Source organism: Microtus ochrogaster, linkage group LG2 (genome assembly GCF_000317375.1).
Source record: "Microtus ochrogaster isolate Prairie Vole_2 linkage group LG2, MicOch1.0, whole genome shotgun sequence".
NCBI classification, from domain to species: domain Eukaryota; kingdom Metazoa; phylum Chordata; class Mammalia; order Rodentia; family Cricetidae; genus Microtus; species Microtus ochrogaster.
The window spans coordinates 762,118-788,619 of record NC_022028.1 but is presented as its reverse complement, the minus strand read 5'-3'; the positions used below and the strand labels follow the sequence as shown (position 1 = coordinate 788,619).

At 48.2% G+C, this 26,502-nt stretch overlaps 1 protein-coding gene across 4 annotated transcripts in view; it reads right to left on the bottom strand.

Annotated features, from left to right (window-relative positions):
• The window catches only part of Daam2 (dishevelled associated activator of morphogenesis 2), a 111,571-nt gene that overhangs the window by 18,295 nt on the left and 66,774 nt on the right, over positions 1–26,502 (bottom strand). For 2 of the 4 annotated variants that reach the window (XM_026785478.1, XM_026785479.1), the window contains exons 4-15: positions 25,347–25,421; positions 24,771–24,865; positions 20,773–21,106; positions 19,876–19,986; positions 16,603–16,706; positions 15,048–15,114; positions 13,918–14,035; positions 11,293–11,431; positions 7,897–7,955; positions 7,600–7,784; positions 6,684–6,983; positions 2,480–2,587 (exon numbers count right to left, since the gene is read on the bottom strand). In XM_026785478.1, coding sequence (XP_026641279.1) covers positions 2,480–2,587; positions 6,684–6,983; positions 7,600–7,784; positions 7,897–7,955; positions 11,293–11,431; positions 13,918–14,035; positions 15,048–15,114; positions 16,603–16,706; positions 19,876–19,986; positions 20,773–21,106; positions 24,771–24,865; positions 25,347–25,421 — 1,695 coding nt within the window. Of the gene's footprint in view, positions 1–177; positions 322–2,479; positions 2,588–6,683; positions 6,984–7,599; positions 7,785–7,896; positions 7,956–11,292; positions 11,432–13,917; positions 14,036–15,047; positions 15,115–16,602; positions 16,707–19,875; positions 19,987–20,772; positions 21,107–24,770; positions 24,866–25,346; positions 25,422–26,502 lie in introns of all 4 variants that reach the window. The other 2 variants (XM_005359681.3, XM_013350957.2) reach the window with 2 other exon arrangements.

The window sequence follows — 26,502 nt, the reverse complement described above, 5'->3', positions numbered from 1 at the left end:
TCCCTGGCCAGGGACTCAGCCTGTTAACACACAGCTATGACTCTGGGGGCTTTCCCAGAGCACATGTTCCGAGGCACACAACTCCAGGGCCTGCCTTCCCGGCATGCCGGTCTCTGTGGGGTTTCCCTCTGGAGTTGTGCAGCACCCGACATGTGTAGCCATGCCGGAAAGCCTTGCCTTGGGACTGGCAGGGGACACAAGAGCCCTGGGTGCATTCTCCGTTCTGCGGACATTCGCCTCCGCGGCTGGCAGAGGTCTGCTTGGAGTCCCTCCATCTCTCACGTTTCCTCTCTCTCTCTGGGGACCCTCCTGCACGCCACCCTACATGGATGAGCAATAAAGGCTGAAGGCAGTGCAGGCAAGCCTGCTCTTATGGCCCCACTTCCTGGCGGCAGCCGGGGACAGTGGGAGAGAGACAGAAAGAAGGTCCAGAGCCCTGAGAGCAGCTCACCTGCTGACAGTCATGTTAGTTATTAGCTCCCAGGCAGGCAGCAGCCACAGCCACCAGAGGATTAAACATGCACAATGTTAACCAACAGCCTGGGAACTCAGAAACACCAAGACAAATGTGGGTGTCCTTGGTACCCATTCTGTCCACTGTGTCCCAGGAACAGGAAGCAGGAACCCAGAAATGGTCGTGAACAGCAGCTCAAGGCAGGCATGCCCTTAGAGAAGCTGGGCAAGTAACCCCCAGGCAGCCCGCCAGTCTGGGACCAGGGGGTTGTCCAGTTGAACCACGTATCCCCAAATATGAGAACGGGGACCCCAAGCTTTGAGCACTAGTTCTTTCTTTGCCTCTGTTAGGGACCTGCTGAGAGGACAGAAGGTGCTCCTCTCCACCAGGTAACAGAAGGTGCTCCTCCCCACCAGGTAACAGAAGGTGCTTCTCCCCACCAGGTAATTCCTCTTCATCAGGACATGGACTCGAACCAGAAGTTAATGAAGTTCCTGATCTCCTGGGGCAGAAGCCGGCAATCTTAAATTTTCCCCCTCCCTTGGCCTATCTGATGTCTAAGGGGACCGAGGAGCACAGCTTGTCCTGTGTCTTTCTTCTTGACACTGATGGACTGATGGACAAGCTCAGAGCCTACCTAGGACATAGAGGGGACTCGGGACCTTCTCTGCCACATGGCTCAAGGCCCTAAGGTACAGAGAGGTAGTAACCATGCCACAGAGACCCACATTTAAATCAAATCAATAATCGTTTGCGTTATCTGGAAAAGACAGGCCAGATGTCACCTCCACACCACTCCTTTGGCCAGGCCCCTTGAGACCTTGACCCTGACTGCCCTGGGAAGTGTCATCTCCAGGTATAGACTTGGCAGAAAGTAAAGTAGGCTGGATGCAGGCCTCAGTACCTAGCCGCCAAACAGGGCTCCAGGCCCCTGGGTATACAAGAAGTCCTCGAGCCAGAGTCCTGGGCCAAGCAGAGATGAAGGAATGGATGTGTAAACCTTAGAACACACAGGGAAAGCAAGGGCCATAGAGCCCCTGAGCTGTTCATCACCAAGCAGACCTGGGGGAGGCCCCCAGGCATAACAGCTGCACTCAAATTCCAGAGCCCCACTGTCTTCAGAGTTGCTTAGTATTGGAAGATGTGGGCTGACCCCGGAAGTCCCTACAAATGCTTGTCATTTTAGACAAGCTTCTGACTGTAAGCCAACCCCTTCCATTCTCTGTGGACAGAGGATTGGATATGGATAGAGAGACTCAACAGAGCAGAGCCGGCCTTCATGTCCAGCTCTAGTCTTGATTCCTGGAAGGGGCATGGAGCAGCATCCATCATCTTCCCTACAGCCTTAGCATCTCTGAAGGCAGGGGTGTGTGTGTGTGTGTGTGTGTGTATATGTACATATGTATGGGAGTGCATGTGTGTAACTGGAAGTGTGCATGTGCATGTGTGTATGGATGTGCATGTGCCTTACGTGTGAGTGAGTGTGTATGCCTGTGTGGGGGAGTGGGGGGGCTGTAGGTGGGGTGTATGTGAGAGTGCGCATGTCTGTGTGAGTATGTGTGAATGTGTATGTGCCTATATGTGTGGGTGAGTGTATGTTCCTATGTGTGTGACTGTTCATATGTGTGCTGTGTGAGTGTGTGCATTGTATGAGTGTGTGTATAAGGAACGATGGAAAAAGTAGGGTGAAAGCTATGTCAGTCACTAGGTATAGTCTATAATTCCCAATTAAACAGAAGAGTGGTCAACAGAGGTCAAGTTCGAGGGTCTACTTCCATTAAGTCAAAAGTACCATTCCCTCCCTAGAAAAGGAGGTGCTGACCCCTTACTGGCCTGTGTACTCTTGTTTATTTCTATGCCCTCGGCAGGAACATGGAACCTTATTACCAATAAAGTCATTCTGCATACCTGTGAGGAAGGAAAATAAAGGAGAGACAGAGAGGAAAAGTGTGTGTGTGTGTGTGTGTGCATGTGTGTGTGAAGATTGAAAGTAAAGATCCAAGAGACCAGAGGGTACAGTCTTACCTGGTGCCTCTGATAAGCAGAGAACATTTTTTCAAAATCTTCCAGATCCAGAATTCGAAATACCTTCATGTCATCAATCTCATTCCACACGGTACCAGAGACACGCTCCTAAGAATCAGGGTAAGAAGAACCCATGGTTGATCCCGCTTCTCCAGGACAGAGAGGCCAATACTCCCCTAACCCCACCTGTCCCCAAAGGCAGACCGAAGGCACATGTTACAATGGCTAGGCTCTCATACTTCCAGAAAAGGGTTCAAGAGCACCCCCCTTTCTCCAACCTCCCACTTCTTCAATATTCTAGAAGACAATCTCCTCTTTCTTTCTCCTTTCCACGTGAGACCACACGAAAGTGTTTTAGAGATCACTGGAGTGACGGAGCACACAAACGAAAGGAGGGACCCCATGCTTCTTTCAGAAGGACACAACACTGCTCCAAGGGCACCGTGCGGGCCAGCTCTGACTGGGGTCCCTGGGAGCACTGTGGCTCGCACACGTGTGGGATTGTCTGAGCCTGTGCGTAGAGTGCATGCCTCAGATCTGAGATGGGCATTTTCTTTCCCAGATCCTGTTCTTATTTTCCCAGATTCCCAGAAAGTGGACACATGTCAAAAGCTGGGATGTGCTGGCCCCATGTAATGATTTTGTTCAGATCAGCAACTTGGCTCAACTTCCTGTTGCTCATGAGCCAGGGAAGGTGTCCCTATCTTTTATGATTGCAATGGACCCGTAAATTTACAGTTCCCAGCTTTCTCACTTGAGGCAGTGTCCCCGATTTTTGGACACTTGTGCTAGAGTCTACAGAAGGCCAGACCTCACCAGCAACCCTGTAACATCATGCTGATGGTCCAGAGGACAGGGTCACGGAGGACAAGCATGGAATAGGGAGCACTTCTCTGTGCGGCCCTTCCTCCAGGATTCCTTGTCTCGTCTGTAGCATTCGTCTATGGAACAACGATCTCCATCACCTGGTCTCATCTGTCCAAAGGCCTGTCAGGCAACCATCCTTGCCCCCTTCGCAACATCTCCTCCTCAGACTTGAGACACTACCTTTCCCTCATCTCTATTTTCTTAAACTCTGAAAAGGGGAGGCTAGGCCAGAGTCAAGAGGGAGGAGACATTCCTGTGGCCTTTCGCAGGCCAGGGACCCTCGTGTGGAATGCTGGGCTGGGAAGCTCACAGCAGCAAGGGATATAGGCAACTGGCCAAAGCCAACACAGACACATTCTTTTCATGGTGGAAACAACCACCGTGTGTGTGTGTGTGTGTGTGTGTGTGTGTGTACATCTAAGAGCATATGTAGGATAGAGGAAGGGGCTAGAGAAAGAAACTGAACTCTTGGAAAGGAAGATGTGGGGGACAGAAAGAGGATGAGATGGGGAACTGGGTCAGGAAGGCAGGGAGGGGAGGGGAGCCAGATGAAGCAATGGGGGATCCGGGAACCTGGGGTCTCCTGTACAGGGGTAGAGGTGGGGAAGAGGAGGCCCATAAGAATGAAGCTTCCAATCCTTTGTATTCTTGTGGAGTTCAGAGCAAGATGGAGGGAAGAAATAGTTGGGTATTTAACATGACAAGCCAGTCATCTCAACAGTCACTGCCGTAAACATAGCCTGTTCCCCACATCTGCCAAGGATTTCAGTTCTTCATGGAAACATCGTGGGGTTTGGAGCTGAGAGAGGTAGGGCCCTTTCTTATAATCACCAGACCATAATTTCCATCATATCACCCTGCTAAATCCATCTTGGATGATAATTCTCCAGTTAATTTTTCCAACACTGTCATCTCTAGCCTAGATTCCTGGGTCTTCTGAACCCAGGAGATAGCCGCAAAAGTCCCACATAGGCTTTTCCCAGGATCATGCTTCACGATGGTTCCCCCACAGGCTACCGCCTTTGGGGCCCAACAGACCCACTGACTGACATTTCTGGCCCTGCTATTATGTGATCTGTGGGCAAATGTAAGGATATTATTTCAACCCTATAGCCCAAATGGGAAACTGAGTCTCAGGGAAGTATAGTTCAACTTTGTTGACATGAGAATCATGGTGACATACTTAGAGAACACGTGTTTTGCGCTTTGTTCATATCAGAGTGCATCCTAAATAGTATGCTGTCAATCCTCACAACCATCCTTTGGAGGGCATTGTGGTGAACCTTTCCCCCAATTTACAGAAATACTTAAATCATCTGCCCTGTGACAAAATTAAAAGCTTGGGATTAATTGTAGGCTCTCAAATATCACTCAGTGTGCTTCTGCCCCATGGATCTAGGAAGGGTACTCCACCCTCTCTGGGTCCCGAGGGAACTGTGTAGCCTGTGTTAACACTGGATCACAGAGAAAACCCCAAGCACAAAAATCAGCATCCCAACATCAGAGAAGCTGTTGTTGATCTTGCCTGTATTCCCTTCTTTTACTGTTGCTGTCTGTGTGATGTGTGTTCACGGGCATCTTTGTGCCACAGCATGTGCATGTGGAGGTCAGAGGTCAACTTTATAGTGTCAGCTGCCTCCTTCCACCTTTCTGGTGGTTTCTGGGACTGAACTCACGCCAGGAGGCTTACACAGCAAGCTACGAGTCCTTGACTGTATCTCCTTAATGCCTGCCACATCCTACAATTTAATGCATTTCATGGGAGGGTATGCATATGTGTGGGTGGGTACATGTCTGTGCACATGCATATCCATGCACACGTGTGTACTGTACATGTGTAGACCAGATCAGCTGCAGGTGTTGTTTCTCAGGGGCTGTTCGCCTTCTTTATTGAGACAGGGTTTCTCACGTCCTGGAACTTAAGTAAGCTGGGCTGGCTGGCAGCCAAGCCTCAAAAATCCTCCTTTCACTACCTCGTCAGGGCTTGGATCAAGCACATGCTATCATGTCCAACTTTTCTCATTTTCTTTTTTTTTTTTTCATGCACATGCTAGGGATCGAACTCAGGTCCTTGGGCTTACATGACAAGTACTGTTCCAATTGAGTTATCTATCTAGTCCTTCACATCCGTTAAAGTTAATTTTACATTTATTTAATTTGGGGGAGGCACACATGCCATGACACACATATTTGAGGGAGGTTAGAAGTCAATTTCAGAGTCTGTTCTCTCCTTCCACCTTATGGGTTTCAGGGATCTGACTCAGGTTCTCAGGCCAAGCAGCAAGCATCTTTGTACACTGAATCATCTCACTGGCCCCGAACTTGCTACATTAGAAAAAAATCAATTTATAAGCCGCAAGTACAGGAGCTGAAACATTTTAAGCATATTAACAACTACCATGTGTTGCTTCCTACACAGACTCTGAGGCTCTGGACTGTCTTTTGTCTGCTCCTGTGCTCTGGCCTGTGGCTTTCTCTCTGCCCATCAGAAATCTGCGCATGCACAACACAGCTGCTGCCTAGAGAAGATCGGGCAGTACGCATCTAGCTGTGCATGCTCTTACAGGTGGCTTGAATGCTTTAGCAACTCGTGAGATGGAGTGGGCTGTATCCACGCCCCGTGTTTCCACTCTGCCTGGGAAGCCCATAGAAGGACCTTAGTGACCACACTGGACAATGAAACCAAGGTAACAGACCAGGGGGCATGATTTCCATGGGTGGCACAGTTAGAGGCACATTAGGACTGGTTAGGGCTGAGCTATCTCTCAGTCCATCTTCCAGATCTCTAAGTACCTCAGGCTACGTATCCTAATCAGTCAGATCCAAAGCTCTCAGGAGGCAACACTATTTTCCCTTCATCGTCTCTGTCTCATTCTTTCAGTCAGGGTCTCTCACTGAACCGGAAGTTTTTCACTCTGGTTAGGCCAGCTTGCAAGCTCCTGGAATCCTCTTGTTTCTGTCCCCCAGTGCTGGGGTTAATGACATACACAGCCACAACTAGCTTTAAATGTGGATGATGGGGTTCAAACTCAGCTCCTCATACTTGCAGAGAAAGCACGTCCACAGAGTCATCTCCCTAGCCCTCACGCCTGCTTCTCCATTGACTCTCGCACACACTGGTTCATCGGCGAGTGGCTTTGACAGGAAGCACAAGGTCGGCACCAAACATTTCCCCCCAGTGTTGGTGCTCAGAGGGGACAGTAAGCATCTGACTCCAGCAAACCCATCATCAGTGCCCACTATGCTCACCCTAATGCCTGACTAAATAGAGAATCAAGAAGACCAGGGTGCAGGGTGCAGGACACAGGCCTGCCTGGTCAGTGTCTTAGCTACTTACCTCATTCAGCTTGACCCAGTTGAAGGACTTCAGTGGGTGTGAAGGCTGGGGGGTGCGCTTTTTCCTGAGTGGAGCATCATTGCTGGGGTAGGGATCCTGAGGCAGGGGCATGCCTGAGCTGAAGCAGGGTGGGGCACCTGGGGGGATAGGAGGCCCTCCAGGAGGAAGGGGTGGTGGGGGTGGGGGTGGGCAGCAGGCAAAGGGGAGAGGGGGTGGGGGTGGAGGCAGATCATTGGTTGTTGTGGAGGAAGACAGGGTGAGCGGACCTCCAGGGGGAGGTGGAGAAGACACTGGGCCCGCCTGTGGGAAGACAAAAAAAGGCAGGATGGTGTGCTTGTCAGCATTCAAGCTAACCGAGTCTCCACATTATCCCCGTTTCCTCCTTACTGAGCCATCCTCAACCCTTCATGTCCATTTAGACACCATTTTCCTCTCTGTATTTTAATAGCCAACATAATGCACAGACAGACATGTACACACAGAGACACACATGTGCACATGCACACACATAGATACAGACACAGACATGTGCAAACACACACACACACTAAGCGACCAGAGTCACAACCATCAAATGAAACATTCAGACACGTGTATACAGCAGTGCAGGCTGCTCCCTGAATGAGGACATCTAGCTGGGGCAGGAATTCTACCCGCACTCTCTAGTCCAAGATTCACCTCTGGGAACAGTGTCATTCCATCCTGAGAAGGGTCATTTTTTTTTCTAATCTGTTAACATAAAGGCCTCACCCATACAAACTGAAAAGCCACTTGGGTTGTGGTTCAAGGTTCCTCTTTCTCTTCTCCCTCATCTTGGGGTTCTTCTTCCCATACCTGCTCTGCTCACTCCCACCTGACACTCAGGGTGCTGGCTGAAGCACACAAATGGGAGGGGATAGTGCCCGCGTACGCGTACTGAGATATCATTGAGTTGGGCTACCAGTTCTGCCACTTGTCCCCTAGCGTGGCGCAGCTCCTGTGACTCCCGGGCCAGCTTGTCCTTCATCTTGTTCAGGGTCCTCATCATCTCCTCCTTCTCCAGCGTCTTTGTCTCACACTCCCGCTCCTTTCTCTCCAGCCGGCTCACGAGCTCCATGTGTTCTGCAGGCGGGTGGACCACAGAGAAAGTGAGAGGTGGGGGAGCAGGAATGACTTTCTGGGGAAGGAGAGGGGTCCCAGGCAGGGGGCAGCTAGTTTCGGCGGACCCTCTCACCCTTCCGGAACTTCTCGGCTTGGTCTCGCCACTGCTTCACCTCGTTCTCATTGATGAGCCTGTTGAGGAGCGGAAAGGACCACGTGACTGACATTATCCCCCCTCTTCCTGGAAGACAAGCATCTCTCTTCTCCAGAGGAGAAACTGAACTCTGATCTGTCCAGTCACAGGCTTCTCACATGCTTCTCCAGGTCCCCATTCCTGCCCATTCTCGCTCTCTCGTGCCTTTCGAGGTCCCTATTCCTGCTCATGCTCTCTCTCTCGTGCCTCCCCAGGTCCCCATTCTTGCCCACTCTCGTTCACTGTCCTCGTGGACCATGAGAACGGGAAGGACCCCGAATCATCTTCCAGTCCAAATTCCTGTGTGATTCTTGATGGGAATGAGAGGTAAGTACTAGAGAGAGGACCGAATGCAGGCTACCTGCAGTACACATGTGCGCATAGAAACACCCATGTAGACACACTCACACACATGCACACACGCACACCTTTGTAAAGGTAGATCAGTACATCTAAGAGACAGAAATATCAGGACAGAACAGAGGAGCGATGGCGCCTGATTGCAAGCACATGTGTCACGGGGCAGCCTCATGCACAGCAAACTCTTCTATCAGAATCCAGAGTTCTGAGGGACTGAATCCCATCACAATAGCACAGTATTCATTACATTTTAATGTTGTTTATTTATCGACTCCACGCCAGTGCCTGTGAAAATCAGAGAGAACCACTTTGAGGGTTTATTCTCTCCTTTGGCCATGCAGATTCCTGTGACTGAAGTCAGGTCATTGGGCTTGGCAGCAAGCGACTACACTTGCTGAACATTTTGCTGGCCCATGGTGAGATTTCTTTGGAGGGGCCACTACTGTGGTCATTGGGGTGCTACATCCTTTACCACCCGAAGAAGTGGTTCCCTGGGCATGGACAGGAGGGGAGCAGGGAGACTGGGTTCTTCTTGAGGCCAGGCCAATGCAGATGGTAAAGAAGTGCTAATCAGCCCAGACAGTGTGACTGTTCTGGGACCTATTGCGCCCTGGGAGTTTGCTGACACAGCCTGTGTGAGTTAAGCAGATACCAGTTAGGGCCCTTGTGGTTGAACTGGGCTGATGTCATTTGTCTATGAAGCCCAGGGGCCCATTTCGGAGATAACTAGAAACATCACACTCTAGGCCAGTGTGCGCCCGCATACCAGAGATGCAATCGTTGATGGGAGGACCCAAATCAGACGGCCAGCCAGATGGAGGTAGGGAGCCTCTTGCATGTCCGTGTGTTACACTCTGTAGGGAAAGGCTCTTATCAAGGAACTCTAGAAGCCCTCAGTGTGAGAGCCCGGGAGTGGGGTGCCTATTACTACACAGCTCAATTAAGACCTTTCCCCTGCCTCTTTCCTGCCTCCTGTCCCCAGCTACACTGCGAAGAGTGACAGAAACTTGTGTTAGCTAGTAGATCTGGGATACAGAAAGACTCAGGAGAAATGGAACAGAGACAAGAAGAGAAAGACCCGGTCATACCACACCCATGCACAAGTAAGCAGAGATATAACCCCCATTCCTATTCTGACTTCTGGGGCTCAGAGGAGAGACATTTAAGGCTGAATCAAGTCTCATATGATGGTTCACATGTGGGAGTAGCCCTCCCATTTGCTTAAAGTGATTTTTAAGACTCCTGCAACCCAAGAACACAGAGGCTTCACTGGACCCCAGGAATCAGCATGTCTGCAGAGGAAACATTTCCCCACCAAATAACACAAAGAGTTTGCAGAAAACCAAACTAAAGCCACCTTGTGATTATTTTACTAGCTGTACTTGAGCCACAAGTCAGCTAGGGGTTGAACGAAATCAACACCTGATCATTTGTGCAAATAAAATGAGAATCATTTAAAATTTACTTTGCATTTGGCTTTGGAATGCAAAATCAGGAAGGCATTTGTACCCGGAAGGACAGTTAGCTCAAACACACATATCAAAGTTAAATAAAAATGTAAGTAAAATATCAGGGCATTAAGGCAGGTCTTACTATTAGCTCACCAATGTAAGCATAAATGGTTTCTGTGTATCCTCCTATACCCACACTCTGTGAAAGCTCTAGGGTTCTGACAACCTCATGCAATAGGGTTATGTCAGAGGCCACCAAACCTGTGAAGAGACAGCAGTGGTATTTAGGTGTTTTGTACAGCATGCTCAGGGCTGTCACACGGTCCTGTGTTTGCTGGTGTTTGTACCCGATGCACAGGGATGTCACACAGTCCGTGTTGGCTGGTGTTGTGTACCCCATGCACAGGGATATCACACAGTCCCGTGTTTGCTGGTGTCGTGTACCCCATGCACAGGGCTGTCACATGGTCCCATGTTTGTTGGCATGAAGCATAAGAACATGCTGTGGCAACAGTTCAAGACTTGGGTTTGATTCCCAGAACCTGCTTACACAATGGGTAAGGTGCACAGCTGTAACCCAGCACAGGGAGGTGGAGATGGGCAGATCCCTGAGGCTCTCTAACCGGCTAGCCTCACCTAATTAGGGGGTCCCAGGCCAACAAGAGAACCCATCTCAACGAAGATGGACAATGTACCCGGGGATATTGTTGGCTTCCCCATGTGCATCCTACACATGCATGCATACTCATATGAACATACACATACATGTATATACACATGACACATACACACACACTCCAAAACAAAAATAAATAGATAAAAGAAAAACAAAACAATTCTCAGCTCTAACTGGAAGACTGGGATGGCTCATGACCTATGGCTGACTGGCCAGTGTGCTGTGTAAATGCTCTTAGCCTCTCTAGCTAAGCCTTGCAGTGGATGATGGAGAAGAGAGAGTGAGAGTATAACACACACTCATACTGTTCAGTATGGTCATCAGGAGGCTCGTGACATGTGGTTATTCACATTTAAATAAGACAAAAGGAGGACTCTAGTGTCTCAGTTACACTTGACATATGTCCAATACGCATGGCACAAATAGTGACTACTTGCCAGGGTTTATCTTGTCTTCCTGACAGGACCTAGAGTCATCAAAGAGGGAAACCTTTGGGCATATCTATCAGGAATTTCCTAGCAAAGAAAACCCACCAGTACCATTCCAGAGGCTAGGGAGTGGGTACACAGAGGAGAGGCGACCCACCAGTACCTTCCTTCCTCCCTCCCCCTCCTTTTCTTCTTCTCTCTCTCCCTCCCTCCTTCCTTTCCTTCCTTCCTCTGCTTTGCACAAGTGTTTTGCTACACAAAGAAGAAAAGTAACTGACCCAGCTGCCACACTGGCCAGGGCCCCCTCATACTGTGGAGCAGTTTCTGAAGTCTCACAGGGATTGGAGAGGGAGCTGAAGTTTTGCTAGGAGAGCCCAGAGGGAGAGAGTTGGAGCTGGGTCGGATGCCAGCTGTAACTCACATATTGACGATGTTCTTGACGTTGAAGTTTTCCAGCGGGGCCAGGTCAGGATCCATGCCCCGCTCATCCTGAAGCACAATCTGCTGAAGGATTCGGTCCAGGAGCTGCCACTGCTGGAAGTAGCCACCATTCCGTTTGTCTGAGGGGTAGAAGGCACTGTTTCTGTTCGGAGCCCTGGAGCCCCTGGAGCCCTGTTCTTTCGTGACTGCCCAGGCTCAGGCCAACAAGGCAAGCCTCCCCCTCTTAGGAAGCTCCTGTCTAATGGAAGAGGCAGCATTGCTACCAATCACGAAGACTCTCAATCCAGTGGGCTCCTCATCATCTGCAGAGGCCTTCGTGAACTGGTTAGCCCTCCTAACATTTTCCTACAGTGCAAAATACTTTTTTCCTATGAGACAATGCACATACTGGGCCCTGGGCATGTGAATGGTCTTTCCTACTGTCTATAAAAAGCATATGTTTGAAAATATTACATGTTCAATAATGAAGTCTCCAGGGGAAAACTTCATACAAGATCTCATGATTGTCTTTCTTTTCAGTTTACAGAAAAAAGATGAATGGAAGCTGATTCCAGGTGTGTGCTGAGCCATCAGAATGAGCTAAAGAAGGGCTGGATGAAACCTGGGAGGCTTCTTGGTGGAGATGATCTTGAACTATGAAGGCAAAGACTTTGTGTCTTCTCATCCTCAATGATTGCAGTTGCCCTGGATGCGGACTTCCTTTTTAGGCGAGAGCCACTCTCTCTCTTTCCTTGGCCACTCTATATTTTTTTTAAAGATTTATTTATTATGTATATAGTGTTCTGTCTTTATGTATGCTTGCTGGCCAGATGAGGGCACCAGATTTCATTACAGATGGCTGTGAGCCACCATGTGGTCACTGGGAATTGAACTCAGGACCTCTAGAAGAGCAGTCAGTGCTCTTAACCTCTGAGCCATCTCTCCAGCCCCTTGGCCACCCCATTTTTAATGGCCAATAGGAAAAATTAGTTTAATCCTGACATCAAATTCTGCCTACAACCTAGACAATTGTGTTTTCAAGGCCCTGTTTAGAGACAGAAGAGAGGGGCCCCTTCATATTGCTTATGGGCCACCAAACAGGAATCCTCTGGAACAGAAGAAATCAGATTCCCGCAACTTCCATGAACATCTGACTGTATTTGGGATTTAATAAATTCTCTCTCTCTCTCTCTCTCTCTCTCTCTCTCTCTCTGTGTGTGTGTGTGTGTGTGTTATATGTGTATGTGTGTCCCCCAAAGACCAGAAGAAGTTGTCAGATCTCCTGAAACTGGAGTTACAAGTATTTGTGAGACACTAAACATGTGTTCTGGAAACTTGAACTCTAGAGGCAAACGCCTTTGATTGGGAGCCACTTGTTTCAGCCCTGGGCTGGGTCTGGAGAACTGTGCTTCCTGGGGCAGCTCACTATCTCTGTCCTCCCTCTCACCATTCTACCCATCCCATGTTGCTGTCCCTGGGGAATGCAGCATACAGGCAGGTCACAGCTCACAGCGGCATGCTTCATCTAAAGCCGAGCCCAAACAGTGAAGAACTCATGCGGAACTCATAGCACACAGGTGTCCTGAGTTCAGCAACAATGTGCTAAGGACCTCCCATCACACGTGCCCCAAGTTGGAACACAGTAAGTTGTAGCTGTCACCACCACCATGGCTTTGGGGATCCTGATTAGGCTGATCCTTACAGAAGGCCAAACAAATTTTCAAAATTGTCTACTTTTTGGAATGCTTGGTGAAGCTGAGGCTCATTCCCATCACATTCTGGGGCTACAATGAGTAATCCTGAATAATTTGTTCTTGAAACACTACCCATCAACACTTGGCTCTTGAAAACTCAGCATCTGCTCCCGGGCGGGAGTAAACATGAAGAGCAAAACTTAAAAACAAAGCAAACACGAGGCTGGGGAGATGATCCAGACTGTGCTGGCCACACAATCTTTAGGAGCTCCATCCCTAGCATCTGTATAACATGGTTGGGGAGGCAGAGGTGGGAGGAGGTCGAGTGGCCTGTCAGTCTAACTTAATCTGTGGTCTCCAGGTTCAGTGAGAGACCCCGTCTCAAAAACTAAGGTGGGGAGTGGCTGAAAACAGCACCTGACATTGACTTCTGGCACATACATGTGCATGTGTGCATGCACACACGCATAACCACACATGCACACACACACACACACACACACATATAATCACATTCTATAGTCAAAAACAAACAAAGCAACATGACCATTGCATATCTGTTCTGTTTCTCAAAGCATAAAGCTTCCTTTTGCAAATAACAAGAAGACTAAATGTAGCTGCCATCAACAGATCACAGAAGATACATTTTGTCATGATCAAACTGCTGCTTGTTGGCCCACAAGGCTGGAATTGCTCCAACCATGTACTCAGCTCCACCCCCAAGGTGACATGAGGCAACCCAAGGAGGGAGGAACCTGAGTGGCTAGGCCTGGCCTCCTGAAGGCAAGCACAGAGGGAACTGTGCCAGGTTCATAGGCAAGGCAAGCTCTCAATCATAGGCTCACGTCTACCTGTGGATGGAGCAAGGCTGAGAGAGAAGTGGTGAGGGATGGAGCAAGGCTGAGAGAGAAGTGGTGAGAGCAGGTACTCACATGGCATCTGCAGGCAGTGGTGCAGCACGGAGAGAAGGCAGGGGTAGGCCTCCGTGTGCTTCAGCTTCTTGTGGATCAGCTCAAACATCTGGGAGGCACTTTTTGTGTCGATGTGAACCTGGGGAGGTTAGACCACGGTAAAGGGCAGAATCAGACAGCGGGGGGAGAAACGAAGGGCTGGAAGGTGCTATTTCCACCCTCCCAGTTCCTTCCATCTCCGGGGAAGAGTTTCTCTTTCCTGACTGCAACCCAGGAACGGAAAGAAGGAAGTGTTTACATGATGGATTTCCCAGTCTCAGCACCCCTGGCATCTTGAGGCAGATAATCTTTTGGTGTGGGGTGGGGCATTCCATGTCTTGAAGAATGTCTAGTGCTATCCCTAGTCACTGCCCCCTAGATGCCAATGGTCCCCTCCCACTTCCCTCCCCAAGTTGAGACATGTGAAGCATGTCCACTCTTGACCAGTGCCACCCTGGCTAGGGACAGCTGAGCCACCCTAAGGAAAGCAAGGGGACACAGATGCTTCAAAGTAGCAGGTGGCCTGCAGTTCAAGGCCCGGATCTGCTCTAGGTGTGTGACAGCTAGGAACCTGGGAACTTCTCTGATCTCTGACTTCTTATCTACGGCTCCAGGCCTTGTGAGTGGGTAATGGGTGATGCTCAATGCTGGCAAGCCCTGCCCCAAATGAGGCCATTGTTTAGATGGGATTGTATGATACAACATCTAAGTAATAGAGATGTGTGTATTTCATCTGCTGAGCCCCAGATGAAATGGTTTGGTTCGCTAAGCACCATCTGGCTAGGGATAGAAAGAGGCAACTTGGGAAATAAGGAGCAGCAGGGCAGAGTCAGCCAAGGACAGGATGTGAGGCTAAGTATGTTTGCTCATGTACTGCTGTCTTAACTTTGGGGCTTTCGGTTTATTGGGGACTGATGACCAGGTATGGCTTATGAGGTAAGACCCCCAGAGCAAGCACACCCCCAGAGTTCCTTCAGAAACAGGACCTGGCCACAGGGTACTACTTGGGGATCCAGCCAGCACTGGATTGACTTTAAGCACAGGATCTGGAGCCATCATTTAGGGGTTGCCGGGGATCCCATACAACTGTTCCACCCCCACAGGCACCTCACCATGTCAAACCTCCGGGCTAGCTCCAGGTCGTCCTCGTTCCGTACCATCTCAAAGAAGTCTAAGTGCCTAGACAGATAGAGGGTTGATATGGGGTGCAGAAGAGCTGTTAGTAAAGCTCGAGCAGCCCCCGTGGGGTGCCAGCCCTTCACCGTCTCACTGACTATCTGAAAGGCAAGACTGGACAGAAGCATACAATATAAACCAACCCCCACTTCTAGATAGGTTTCCATGGTCTTGTGTTAGTGTGGTCATGTCAAAATCAAGTCACCACAGAGCCACACTTCTCCACTTTGACACTGTTGACTTGTGAGGCGCAGTTGTCCTTGGTGACGGGAAGCTGCTTTCTGTGCTTCAGGCTATTGGTCAACATCCCTGACCTTTACCCACAAGATGACAGCAGACCCTCTGCCCCAGCCAGCCATTATGGATCAGATTCTCTCTCTCAGCACTCAGGAGGCTAAGGTAGAAGTATCATCAATTTGAGATAGCCTGAGCTATGTAGTGAGTTCGAGGCTAGTCTGGGCTATAGCATGAAACCCTACCTCCAACAGTGCCAATCCAAAAATACCTCTAGGCTGCTAGGTACCTCCTGGAGGATAAAATCACAGGCTTTCAAAACCCACTGTCTTTCCAATATTACCATGTTATCTCCAACTTAGTCGTGAAAGCAAATTTTCCCCTTATTTTCCACAGAAGCACTGCTCCCTTCCACATCAAAACAATCTATTCTCTCTTCTTCTTTTTCTCCCTTACCCTGGGGTGTGTGTCTGTGTGTGTGTTGTATGTCTGTGCTATATGCACATGTGTCTTATGTGTTTTTTTGAAAGCTAATGGAGAATCTTGGTCAGGAGTCCCTTCTGTCTCTCTACCTTATTCCCTTGATCCAGGATCTCCTGCTGAACCTTAGCAAGGCTGGTGGAGGCCTTCTGGCCTCCCCTCCCACAGCACTGGTGTTTCAGGCCCCCATGTAGCCCTACTTTAACATGGGTGCTGGCAACCCAGACTCCGTTCCCCCAACTTGCATAGTAGCAGCTCATCCTTGCTGAGCTGCATGCCTCCCTGCCCTGCATGCTCTCTTCTTAACCTCCAGTGTAATAAAGCGGCTTCCCCAAGTGAGATGGATCCAGTGTGGCTCACTGGCCACACGTAAGAACATGACCATGCATTTTAATCATCAGGGTATTTAGAGCATACACTTGGGGTTGAACAGTTCTCTATAGAGCTGTACATTTAGTATTCCTGCTCCTTCAAAACTAAGAATGTTGGCAATGCTCTCTCTGACAAGGTTGAAAACCAAAGGACACCTCCATCTATGTCTAAATGTCTCCTAGCAGCAAGACTACCTTGACTGAGGACCATTGATTCCACCTGTCTATAACATCAGGGATGAGGAAAGCAGGCCAGCGTAGGCTCACACAATGCTGACCCTAAGAATAGGCTTCAAATGGCACTTGGTCCCCAGGGGAACAGCCTTTTCTAAGGTCCTAGCCCCTCTCATGGAGAGGAGCTGTCATTGCAGGTCTACGCGGTGGGTCTGGGTAGCAGAGGACTTACTTGTCCAGGATGGCGTTCTCGTGTTGTCGGAGTTTATCAATCACAGGTTGGATCCCCAGCATCAGGAACTCATACCGGAGATGGAGGCGGAATTCCAGGTTATCCTGAGGGTCACCAAGGGAGGACCAGGTTCAGTAGCTCATCTCATGTCCAAGAGAAATGCCCATAGACTCTTTCAGCACCTACATCAGCCACTGTCCCATGTCACACCGTGCAACAAGCTCATCTAGAACCACTTTCAGAGAGTGCTTGTAGCCTTGCTAGTCCTCTAAAGCCAGCCTGCCAATGAGTCCCTGTCCCCTACCACGTCACCTCCCTTCACTCCCCAGTCGCTGCTTGCTTTGCCCTCTGATATCAAAGAACAGCGCTGCAAAGGAGCGAGCTTGGCTTGGTGAGTTTTCTGTCCCACTGAAGTTTTGTACCCTTGGCCATGCCTTTGCTTCCTTTTTTGTAAAAGTGGGTTAATAAGTATCTGTGGGATTGGTGTGGTGGTTTGAAGGGTTCATATATTTGAACGATTGGCCCACAATTGGTGGAACTGTTTAGGAAGGGTTAGGAGGAATGGCTTTGTTGGAGAAGGTGTGTCACTGAAGGTGGGTTTGAGATTTCAAAATCCCACAGCCTTCCCAGTTAGCGCTCTCTGCATTGTGTTTGTGGGTCACATGCAAGCTCCCAGCTTCTGCTCCAGTGTCATGCCTGTCTTCCTCATGCTGTGCTCCGCTCCATGATGGTCACGGGTTCACCGTCCAAAACTGTGAGTCCCCAGCAAACTGTTTCTTATATAAGTTTCTTGGTTAGGCAGCTCATCATAGCATAAAAAGGTAACTAAGACAGAAACCGGTAGCAGGGAGTCAGCTATTGCTGTGACAAGCCTGGCCATGATGATTTTTGGACTTTACAACTTTGAACTAGGAAAGTGGTTGCAAGTGGGACGTAACAGGCCAGGCTAGCAGGGCTTGGAAGTCAACAGTCTGAGGACAACGTGGGCTATGGAGATTCAGCGCAAGAGGTTTCAAAAGAGAACAGTATTAGCACCTGGCTTCGAGACCATTCTTGAGACATTTTGGCAAAGACTGTGGTTACTGTTTTCACTTGCTCTAATAAGCTGATAGATTGAAGAGTTTTGGGTTAATTCCACTAGCAGAGGAGATTTTAAGACAGATTTTAATATTGACGATCTCGCAGCCATTAGTAATCACTCTAATGTAGTCTACAATGAAAAAGGTCAAGGAGTACAAAAAGAAACACAAAATGTTCAATTTGAGGAGAACAGAGCACCAGGAAATTGAATGTTGGAGCCAAGGTCTATGCTAATACAGATTAGGGGAAATAAAATCAAAGAAGAGGTGGCTTCGGAGTGAGACCACACCAGAGTTTATGGTCCTTAAGAGCATCAACAAGTCAAAGCTTATGCAAATGCAATTCAAGGACAGGTTCCATTCCCAACAGGCAGCCAACCTGGCAGCAGCACCATGTGGTTCTGAATTCGGAGTTATGAAAGATAAACAGGTGAAAGGCTATGGATCTTCCTCCTAGTTAAGGAAGTCCACTAAGCTAGGCATGTGGGGGAACATCCCTGTCTGGAGCCCAGAGAGAACAGTGTGGGAAGCTGTGAAAGAGAAGCTCAAATTGCACTGGAGACCCCCAGAATGTTGGAGATGTCAGAGTCTTGGGATCTCTGCCAAAGAGAGAAGTGTGCTGCAGCCAGCAAAGCTGAGGGGAGAGCCATCTAGTTCCCTTGGCATCTGTTATAGAACTGTTGGATTTGGAGTTAGAGCCCTGCTGGGTTTTTGTCTTGCTTTGGTCCAGTATTTCTTCATGCCCCATTTCTTTCTTTTGGAATGGTAATGTATATTTTTGCCATTGTATGATGGAAGTATGTAATTTGCCTTTCGACTTTACAGGGGTTATAAAAATTAAGAGAATTCCTTGATTCTCAGGAAAGACTTTGGACTTGTAGATAATGTTGAGACTATGAAAGACTATGGGGACATTTGAAGTTAGACTAAATCCATTTTGCATTATGATATGACCATAAGCCTATGGGGCCCAGGAGTGGAATGTAGTAGTTTTAATGAGAAATCCCCACCCTCCCGCATATGCTCATGTATTTGAATGATTGGTTCACAGTTGGTGGAACTATTTAGGAAGGATCAGGAGGTGTGGCCTTGTTGGAAGTGTGTCACTGGAAGTGAGCTTTGGGGTTTCAAAAATCCGCACCTTTCCCAGTGAGCTCTCTTTTTACCACTTGCTGGTAAGTATGTGAGTTCTCAGCTTTGTTTCAGTGCAGTGCCTGCCTGCCTGTGGCCATGCTTCCCACCGTGATAGTCATGGCTCTAACCTTCTGAAAACAGATGCCCAATAAACTCTTCTATAATTTTCCTTGGTCATAGTGTCTCATCACAGGAACAGAGAAGTAACTAAGATGGTTCATATTCTTAGCATTTTCTTGGCATGACAGGGAAGATGACAGCCTTAAAAAGCTGGTACTGACCAAGTAACATGATGTCCCCATCTGAGGAATAAAGTGTTCCCTAGAATATCTGATGTAATATAGGCAATGAGAACTGCACATGCACACAAGAGTGCATGTGAACACACGTACACACAGGTATTCTGGCAAGAGGGGGAAGAAGAGAGAGCATCCATCACTCTCCAGCTTCTTTTGTTCTTTGGCTTGAACTTGGCCAGAACATTTGTTTGCCTTAGAATCTGAGACTTTAGCTGCTTTCAGGGCTTTCTAACGTTACTGTCACAGGGGTCTGGGAATCCCATTCTGTCCCCAGAAGGAGAGAAACCAGAAGTCACCCTTTCTAGCCTTCCCACAAGAACCTAGAAAGCAACCCAAAATAGGGTCTCTAGAAAGCTCTAGAAAGAAGAACCAAAGGTTTTTCTCCTCTCATAAAGAAGTTCCACCCCCTGAGTCATCACCTGCCAGCCTGATTGGGGATTGTACCTGACCCACAAATGCACCATGCTACTGTTGAAGGAAAGAGCAACACCCCAGGGAGCAGTGTGGGAAGCAAAGTCAGAATCAGTCCTTAACCCCACTGTGAACAGCCACTTCTAAGATGGACTGTAGCAGTCTAGGGTCTGGTGGGGAGGTAGCTGTCCTACATGCCCCGAAGTGAAGGAGGTAAGGGCATTTGAAGATGACAATGGCAGCAGCAGTCACACTGACCAGATGCCTCCACCCTTCTCTCTGTCATCTGCCTAGAAAGCTCTCAAATTCACATACAACCTGAGATCCAAGATAAAAGGAAGGGGCCTCACCTCTCCAGCCCCAGCATTGAGGACGGCATTGATGAAGGACATGATGGCTGTCTTTAGGTTTACCTCATCCCGGTACCGACCCAAACTTCGGTCCAGCTCATTCAGCAGTGTCTAAGAGGAAGACAGGGACAGTTGGGGAGGATACTCGGGGTGCTACCTGAAAAGCCTCTTGCCCTGTTCTACTGCCCTTACAGGAAGCCCCTCCATTCTCTCTGCCTGATCATGGATCATGTCTCCCTAGCTTCCTGCTCAGCCCTCAGGGCTTGGGTTCCACTGTGCTTTCTGACTCTGCACCAGCTGTTGACAGTCACTGGCCATTCCTGCCCAGTTTCCCAACCTCGTGGATGCTACTTTTAATCTGCTTAGCATCTTCCCCGAAGGGTCAGGGGTCACTTTCTGCACAGGCTAAATGCTCATCTGCAAATGCATAGAGCCAGGTCAACACCCTGTCTCATGGTCACAGAGTTTGCAATGTCAGGTCAACCATGGAGACTTAATCCAGGCACTGTGCTCAGGTCAGACCAAAGGAGGGAGCTAGAGTGGCCTGCATTCAACAATTCTTGTCTGGGCTCCTATCATGCGCCAGGGGCTGAACTCAGACAGCCAGAGCCACAAAAGCATGAAGCAGACCAGTATTTCAGCCTCAGGGACCCACAGCCTAGGAAGAGGACAAATCTATCTAAAAGCCTGACCACAGTTCTGAATGTACAATTTCTTATGTCTTTTGAGAGAAGCCTTTTGGGTCCTAGCTCTTTACTTTCTCCATGAGTGGACAGGCAGCCTGCAAGATGCCCCTTCCCTCCAGTCTCCTTTATATGGTTCTCAGTATCTCAACTTTACCCTGGATCACCCCTTCCCTCCCAAGGTGATGCCCCAACTCTCTGGCCCATTGCCCACCTGGAAACGAGTACGTTCAGCTGCATACACCTGGTAATGCAGCATGGCCTGGAGAACCTTCTTGTGGCCTCCGGGCACAAGGCACACTGCACCCAGAATCTCCAGCACTGCAACCTTCGTCTTGCTGTTCTCGGTGCGCAGACTCTGTGCGATGGTACTGATGGCCTCAGGTTGTGCCAGGACATGTGCCCGTCCCTGGGAGTTGTTCATCAGAGCCTTGATGCAGCCGATGAGAGACGTGTGGATGCGGCTCTCACAGGTGGCATGGTCCATGCTCCGGAGGAAATTCAGCAGGCAGGCCAAGCCTTCCAGCTCGATGAAGCGGGTCACGAACCTAAGCCAGAGCCCAAAGGAGTTTCCTATGTTTGGGTTCCACACACAGTTTGCAAATAGCGACTCAATATGCTCACCATTCACCACGCTGCACCTGCAGTGACCTCCTGGCTCATCTATGAGTTTATCCATAGGCCCCCAAATCTCAGCCTTTCAGAAGACTCAGTTTTTAAATTCTTAAAAAAAAAAACCTCATTTTTTATTTGTGTGTGTGTGTCTGTCTGTCTGTCTGTGTACATTCACATGTGTGCCGGTGCCTGAGGAGGCCAGAAGAGGCATTGGATCTCTGGATTTGGAATTAAAGGCAGTTGTAAGCTTTATGGGTGCTGGGGACAGAACTCTGGCCCTCTGGAAGAGCAGGAAGTGCTCCTAAGAGCTGAGCATCTCTCCAGTCCCAGAGTGTTGGGAGCGCAGCACAAAGGTCCCTGTGTCCACAGATCTTTAGGGAAACCAAGAATGTTACACACACAGGACTGTTCTCTCAAGGAAAAGGATGTAAAACCTGTTCTTCCAAGCAGAAAGCTGGGGACAGGAGGTATTTAACAGCCAGGTGATCTGTGCTATCTGTTGGGCCAGGCCATGTCAAACTCCCACAGGCAGGACCACAGCTGGCTGATAATCGCAGTGATTCTTACATTCAGGGCTCTGCAAGCCTCTACAACCAGAACTGGAGATACTTAATAATCTAAATGACACTTTCAATACTGTACAGCCAGAGGTTCCCCCAAGCTCCCATAGCCGGGACCAAAGGTGGTTAGTAGCCCAAATGACCTCTGTACTATCTGTATGGCCAAGACAGGGCCAGATTCTTCCCTGGGCCTTTGAGCTAACATAGGTAGCCTAGCTCCAGAATCCATCTAGCAGAAGAAATGATATGTCCCCCGAGTTGAGTTTCAATGTAATTACAATTCTTTGTGCACCAGGAATTGTATTATTCCAGGAAACTTTTTTTCCAAATTGTACAATGTTTAAATTTGTTGGCAATAAGTTCTGATCCAGGTTGACAGAAGTCAATCTGAACTGAGTTTTCATTCTCAACTTTCTGTTTTTTTTTTCTCTGCCTGCCTACACCTCCAGGGACACCCCTCACCAAAGGATTTGTACTTCCTTTGTATTTTATTTTATAGTTTGTATTTATTTATACTGTACGTGTGTTCTTTGTGTGTGTGTGTGTGTGTGTGTGTGTGTGTGTGTTTGTGTGTACACTTGCATGCGTGTGTGCATGTTGAGGTGAGATGTTAATGTCGGGGTCCTCCTCTATTGCTCTCTACCCTGTTTTCTGATACAGGGTCCCCCAGTTGCTTGGCCATCAAGCTCCAGGGGATGGTTCATCTCTACCTCTTAGCACTGGGTTTGCAGATATGCTGCATTTAAATGGGTGCTGGAGATCTGAACTCGGGTCCTTGTGCTGGTATAGCAAGGACCTCACCTACTGAGTCATTCCCCAGCCCTATTACTTACATTTTAAATATTGTATACTATGGTCGTGTCTTACCAACAGGCTTGTGTATTGAAAGTTTGGTCCCCAACTGCTAAAGCTAGTTTTGGAGGTCCTAGAAACTTTAGGAGATGGGTAGGCGAAAGAAGCATGCCTCTGGAGTCATGCTGCAGGTTATATTGTGCTCTGCTTCCCTCCTCTTTCTCTCCCTTCTTGTCCACTGTAAGAACAGCCTCTGCCATGCGCTCCTGCAACCATGGAGTTTTCCTTCCCAGAGCCAGAGCCAAAGCAGAGTAACCAAAACCAGAACCTTCTGAGAGTCCTTTCTCCCTTCAGGTGTTTTTCTCTTGTACTTGGTCTCAGTGACATAAAGATAATTCCCACATTAAATCTGCATATCACTGACTGTCATTTGCATAGCTAAGATGGGGAAATGGGTGATTATAATCATAGTGGACCAACCAGAGACTCATCTCTAATCAGACTGGGTACTGAGAGAATTATAGGCAGGTGACAAGAAAACACTCCAGCATGGAGGGCCATGAGACTCCTAGTCAAGGAGCCAAGGCTGGATAGCTCCCTCTCAGGACGCTCTGGAAACAACACTTAATCTCCATGCTTAGCAGTGCAGCCATTAGCCCAGTCACTCCTAATCTGGAGTCTGTGCTCCCATCAAGAGCCTCCAGGAAGCACTCACTCAGAGTCCAAAGACCTTTACGGGAAAAGAGAACTACACTTTTATCTTGGATAGCCTCTAACTGCAAACTAGCATCCCATCGATGATGAATGCAAGCTAACAACCACAGAACTGCTAGCAGAACAGAGCCTTCGTCAACCCAAATAAATCACCGCTATTTTCATATCAAATTAGAGCTGTTGCCAATATTGCAAAATATCATTTTCACCCATCGGTTCTTCAAGATTATAGTGCTTATCATACCCGCTGCCAGCTCAAGCATTTAGAGCACATTTATTGCTATTGCCTGCATTTTTTTTAATATTTGTGAGCCTTTTTTAATTGAACTGGCTTATTCTTCAACTCTGTTTGTCTATTTTATGCTGTTATTTAAAGCCATTATTCCAGGAAGCAAGATTTTAGCTTTTATCTGTGTCTCCGTGTGTGAGACATCCATGGCAATACATTAAAAAAGAGTAAGTTGGAGAAGCCTTAATTTAGTAGCCTAATTAATGATCTGAGAAAATGGCCATGAATTGAGTTCAGAACCACTATTTGTAATTAATATGTAAATGTATCTCTGTGAATCTTATGGTGTGTAAATATCAACAGAGTATGTTCTCAATTTAACAGTACACATTTTTTATTTTTCCCTATTTTATGCTTTTCTGTACTGCACAGAATTTCTACAATGATGTCATATGATTCTTAAAATGAGAATTTTACTAGGGAGAATTAGAAGAAACTTTTGATTATATACCATTAAATACTATCTTTACTATGCATCGTGGGCATAAACTCAAGAAGATACCTAATAGAAAGAAATATGTAATAGCAAAATGTAGAAAAATAATTGGGTGATTAATGATGTATACCAATATTATTTTGAATACCATTTATTTAATAACAAGTGTATATAATTTAAAATGTAATCAAAAATAGGTCTAATAACTCATTTTCAAGATTGCTGAGGATTTAATAGTAGGTTCATTCAATATTAGAAGCCACTTCAAGAAGACCACTGTAAAGAGTCAGAAGCAAGGAACTCCTATGGCCTTGGTGCCTTTGGAGTCTCCACTGTGGTCTAGGAACAGGGAGAAGTCTTCTGTATTTTGTAGCCTTTCGGGCACCCATCCATCCCCTTTCCTTCCTGCTTGGTTCCCACTCTAGGTAGCTAGAGCATGCCCTTAGACTCCACACTGCCCCCTAGTGTGTGGAGTGTTTCTCAACCATTCCCTCCTTCCTCTCTGAGCTGTCACTCTTTTGCAAAAAGTCCTTTATTATACACCACCTTCCCTCAATTCCTCTTTCAGAGTGTCTTGTCTACTCCCCATATCATTTCCTCTCCTATCCACACCCTCCCAGCAAACCACAGAGAAATGGAAACGAGGGAGCAAAGAAGGGAAAAGTGGATCTTCTGGAGTTCTGCAAGACTGACTTTGGCCAATAGGACCAGCCTGGAGCAACACTGTGCAAGGCTTCTGGATGACGGGACTACCAGAAAGAGGCATGGAAGGAAAGAAGCGATTGAGAGAAGACAGTACAAGTCACCTCATGGGCTGGGTCCGGAGGGCTGTCTTCAGGTCTTCTACAACTTGGTTCCTCGTGTCCGTCTCCTCCTCATCAAATTCATACAGGTTCTGCATCTGAGGCCCACAGGTAAAAGGAGTAGAAGTCACACTGAGCTGTTCGCCTTCCCATGGGAGGCTTCTGCATGCCCGAGGTAGCTGTGTCTGGGGAGTGCACCCTTACCTTCCCATGGGAGGCTTCGGCACTCCCAGGGTAGCTGTGCCTGGGGAGGGCACCCTTGCCTAGGGAAGGGCAAAGGTTCAGCAAATGCTTCACTACTATGATAGACAGATTCTGAGGGACCCAGGTTCCTGTCTGTGACTTAATTTCCTATATCTAAAAAATAGAGGGAATTGCTGACCCAGGCCATTTCCCGAGATGTGAGGTGTCCAGCTGGGTTAATATGTGTTTATCTAGGGGCCTCTGATGTCCAAGGAGGTGGCTTGGTCTCAGAATCACTTGAAAGCTGCTGAGCCTTAGCGAGTGTGGCACTGGAGAGCAGCAGAGGTGCCTTCCTAGACCCTTCTATGTGAAGTCGGGAGAAGATTGGACACTTACCGCAGCCATGGAGTTGATACGTTCAATGTAATAGTCGGGCCAGCTGGTGGCCAGCTTGTTGGGGTCCTCTTGCTCCTGAAACATGAGGGATGGGCTTAGGTATGTCCACCCATGGCCCACGGGACATATGTGACCCAACACATCAGTAGAAGATAGTGTGCCACAATGTCAAGAGGTTGGACACGTGTGGATGGACAGACCCATAAGCTAAGACTGAAGCATCATTTGAAGTCTGTAGAGGGTTGGTTTCCATTCCTACCCACAAGGGCAGCCTGTAGAATTTCTGTTTCTTTCTTGGTGAAATATTGAAATAAATATGGATTCTGCCAAGGAAGGGCAGAAACTGGGAAGGGGTCATTTTCAATGAACTATATGTACAAACTCTAAAATAGCTTTCCTGTTGTCTCTAGTCTGCTAATGGTTAACAAAATACCATTTTATGATTACCAAGTCTCATACAAATTCATGTTTATGTCTTCCATTTCTCTCTGTGTGTATGTATGATGTGTATGTCAGTGCCAGCACAGATGTGTATGGGTGCACATCATGTGTGCAACACGGAGCTGAAGGCCTGAGCATAGCCATGTTGTTGCTTGTTGGGCCCCGCCCACCTTGTCATCAAGTGGCTTAAGATGGCTGGCCACCAAGCCCCAGGGATCCCACTGTCTCTGTCTCCCACCACCGGGATTGTAAATGTGCTGCCCACCATACATGGATTTCCTTAAATATACATTCTGTGGATCAAACTCAGATCCCCATGAGTGTGCGCTTTATCAATGGGCTATCTTTTCATTCTGTTTTCTTTAAATAAAAAATTCACTATCTGATGTAGTGGTTTGAATAAAAACTGTCCCCCATCGGCTCATGCATTCGGACACTTGGTTCCCAGTTGTGGAGGTTATGAGTTTTAGGACATGGAGCCTGGCCAGTGTGCCAGGAAGCAGGCATAAGAAGGGAAGTGACACTTCTCATCCTTGCATCTCACTGACCCTGACCCAACCCAGGAGTCTGGCAGGTGTCTGTCTCATGATTCCCATTCCAGAACAGAGAATCCCAATCTCAGAGGGCAACCCAAGAGAATAGGGACATTTTCTTGCCTTTAGTTTTTATATGCATTCCATTCGTGTGGGTATGTATGTAGGTGTGTGTGTGGGGG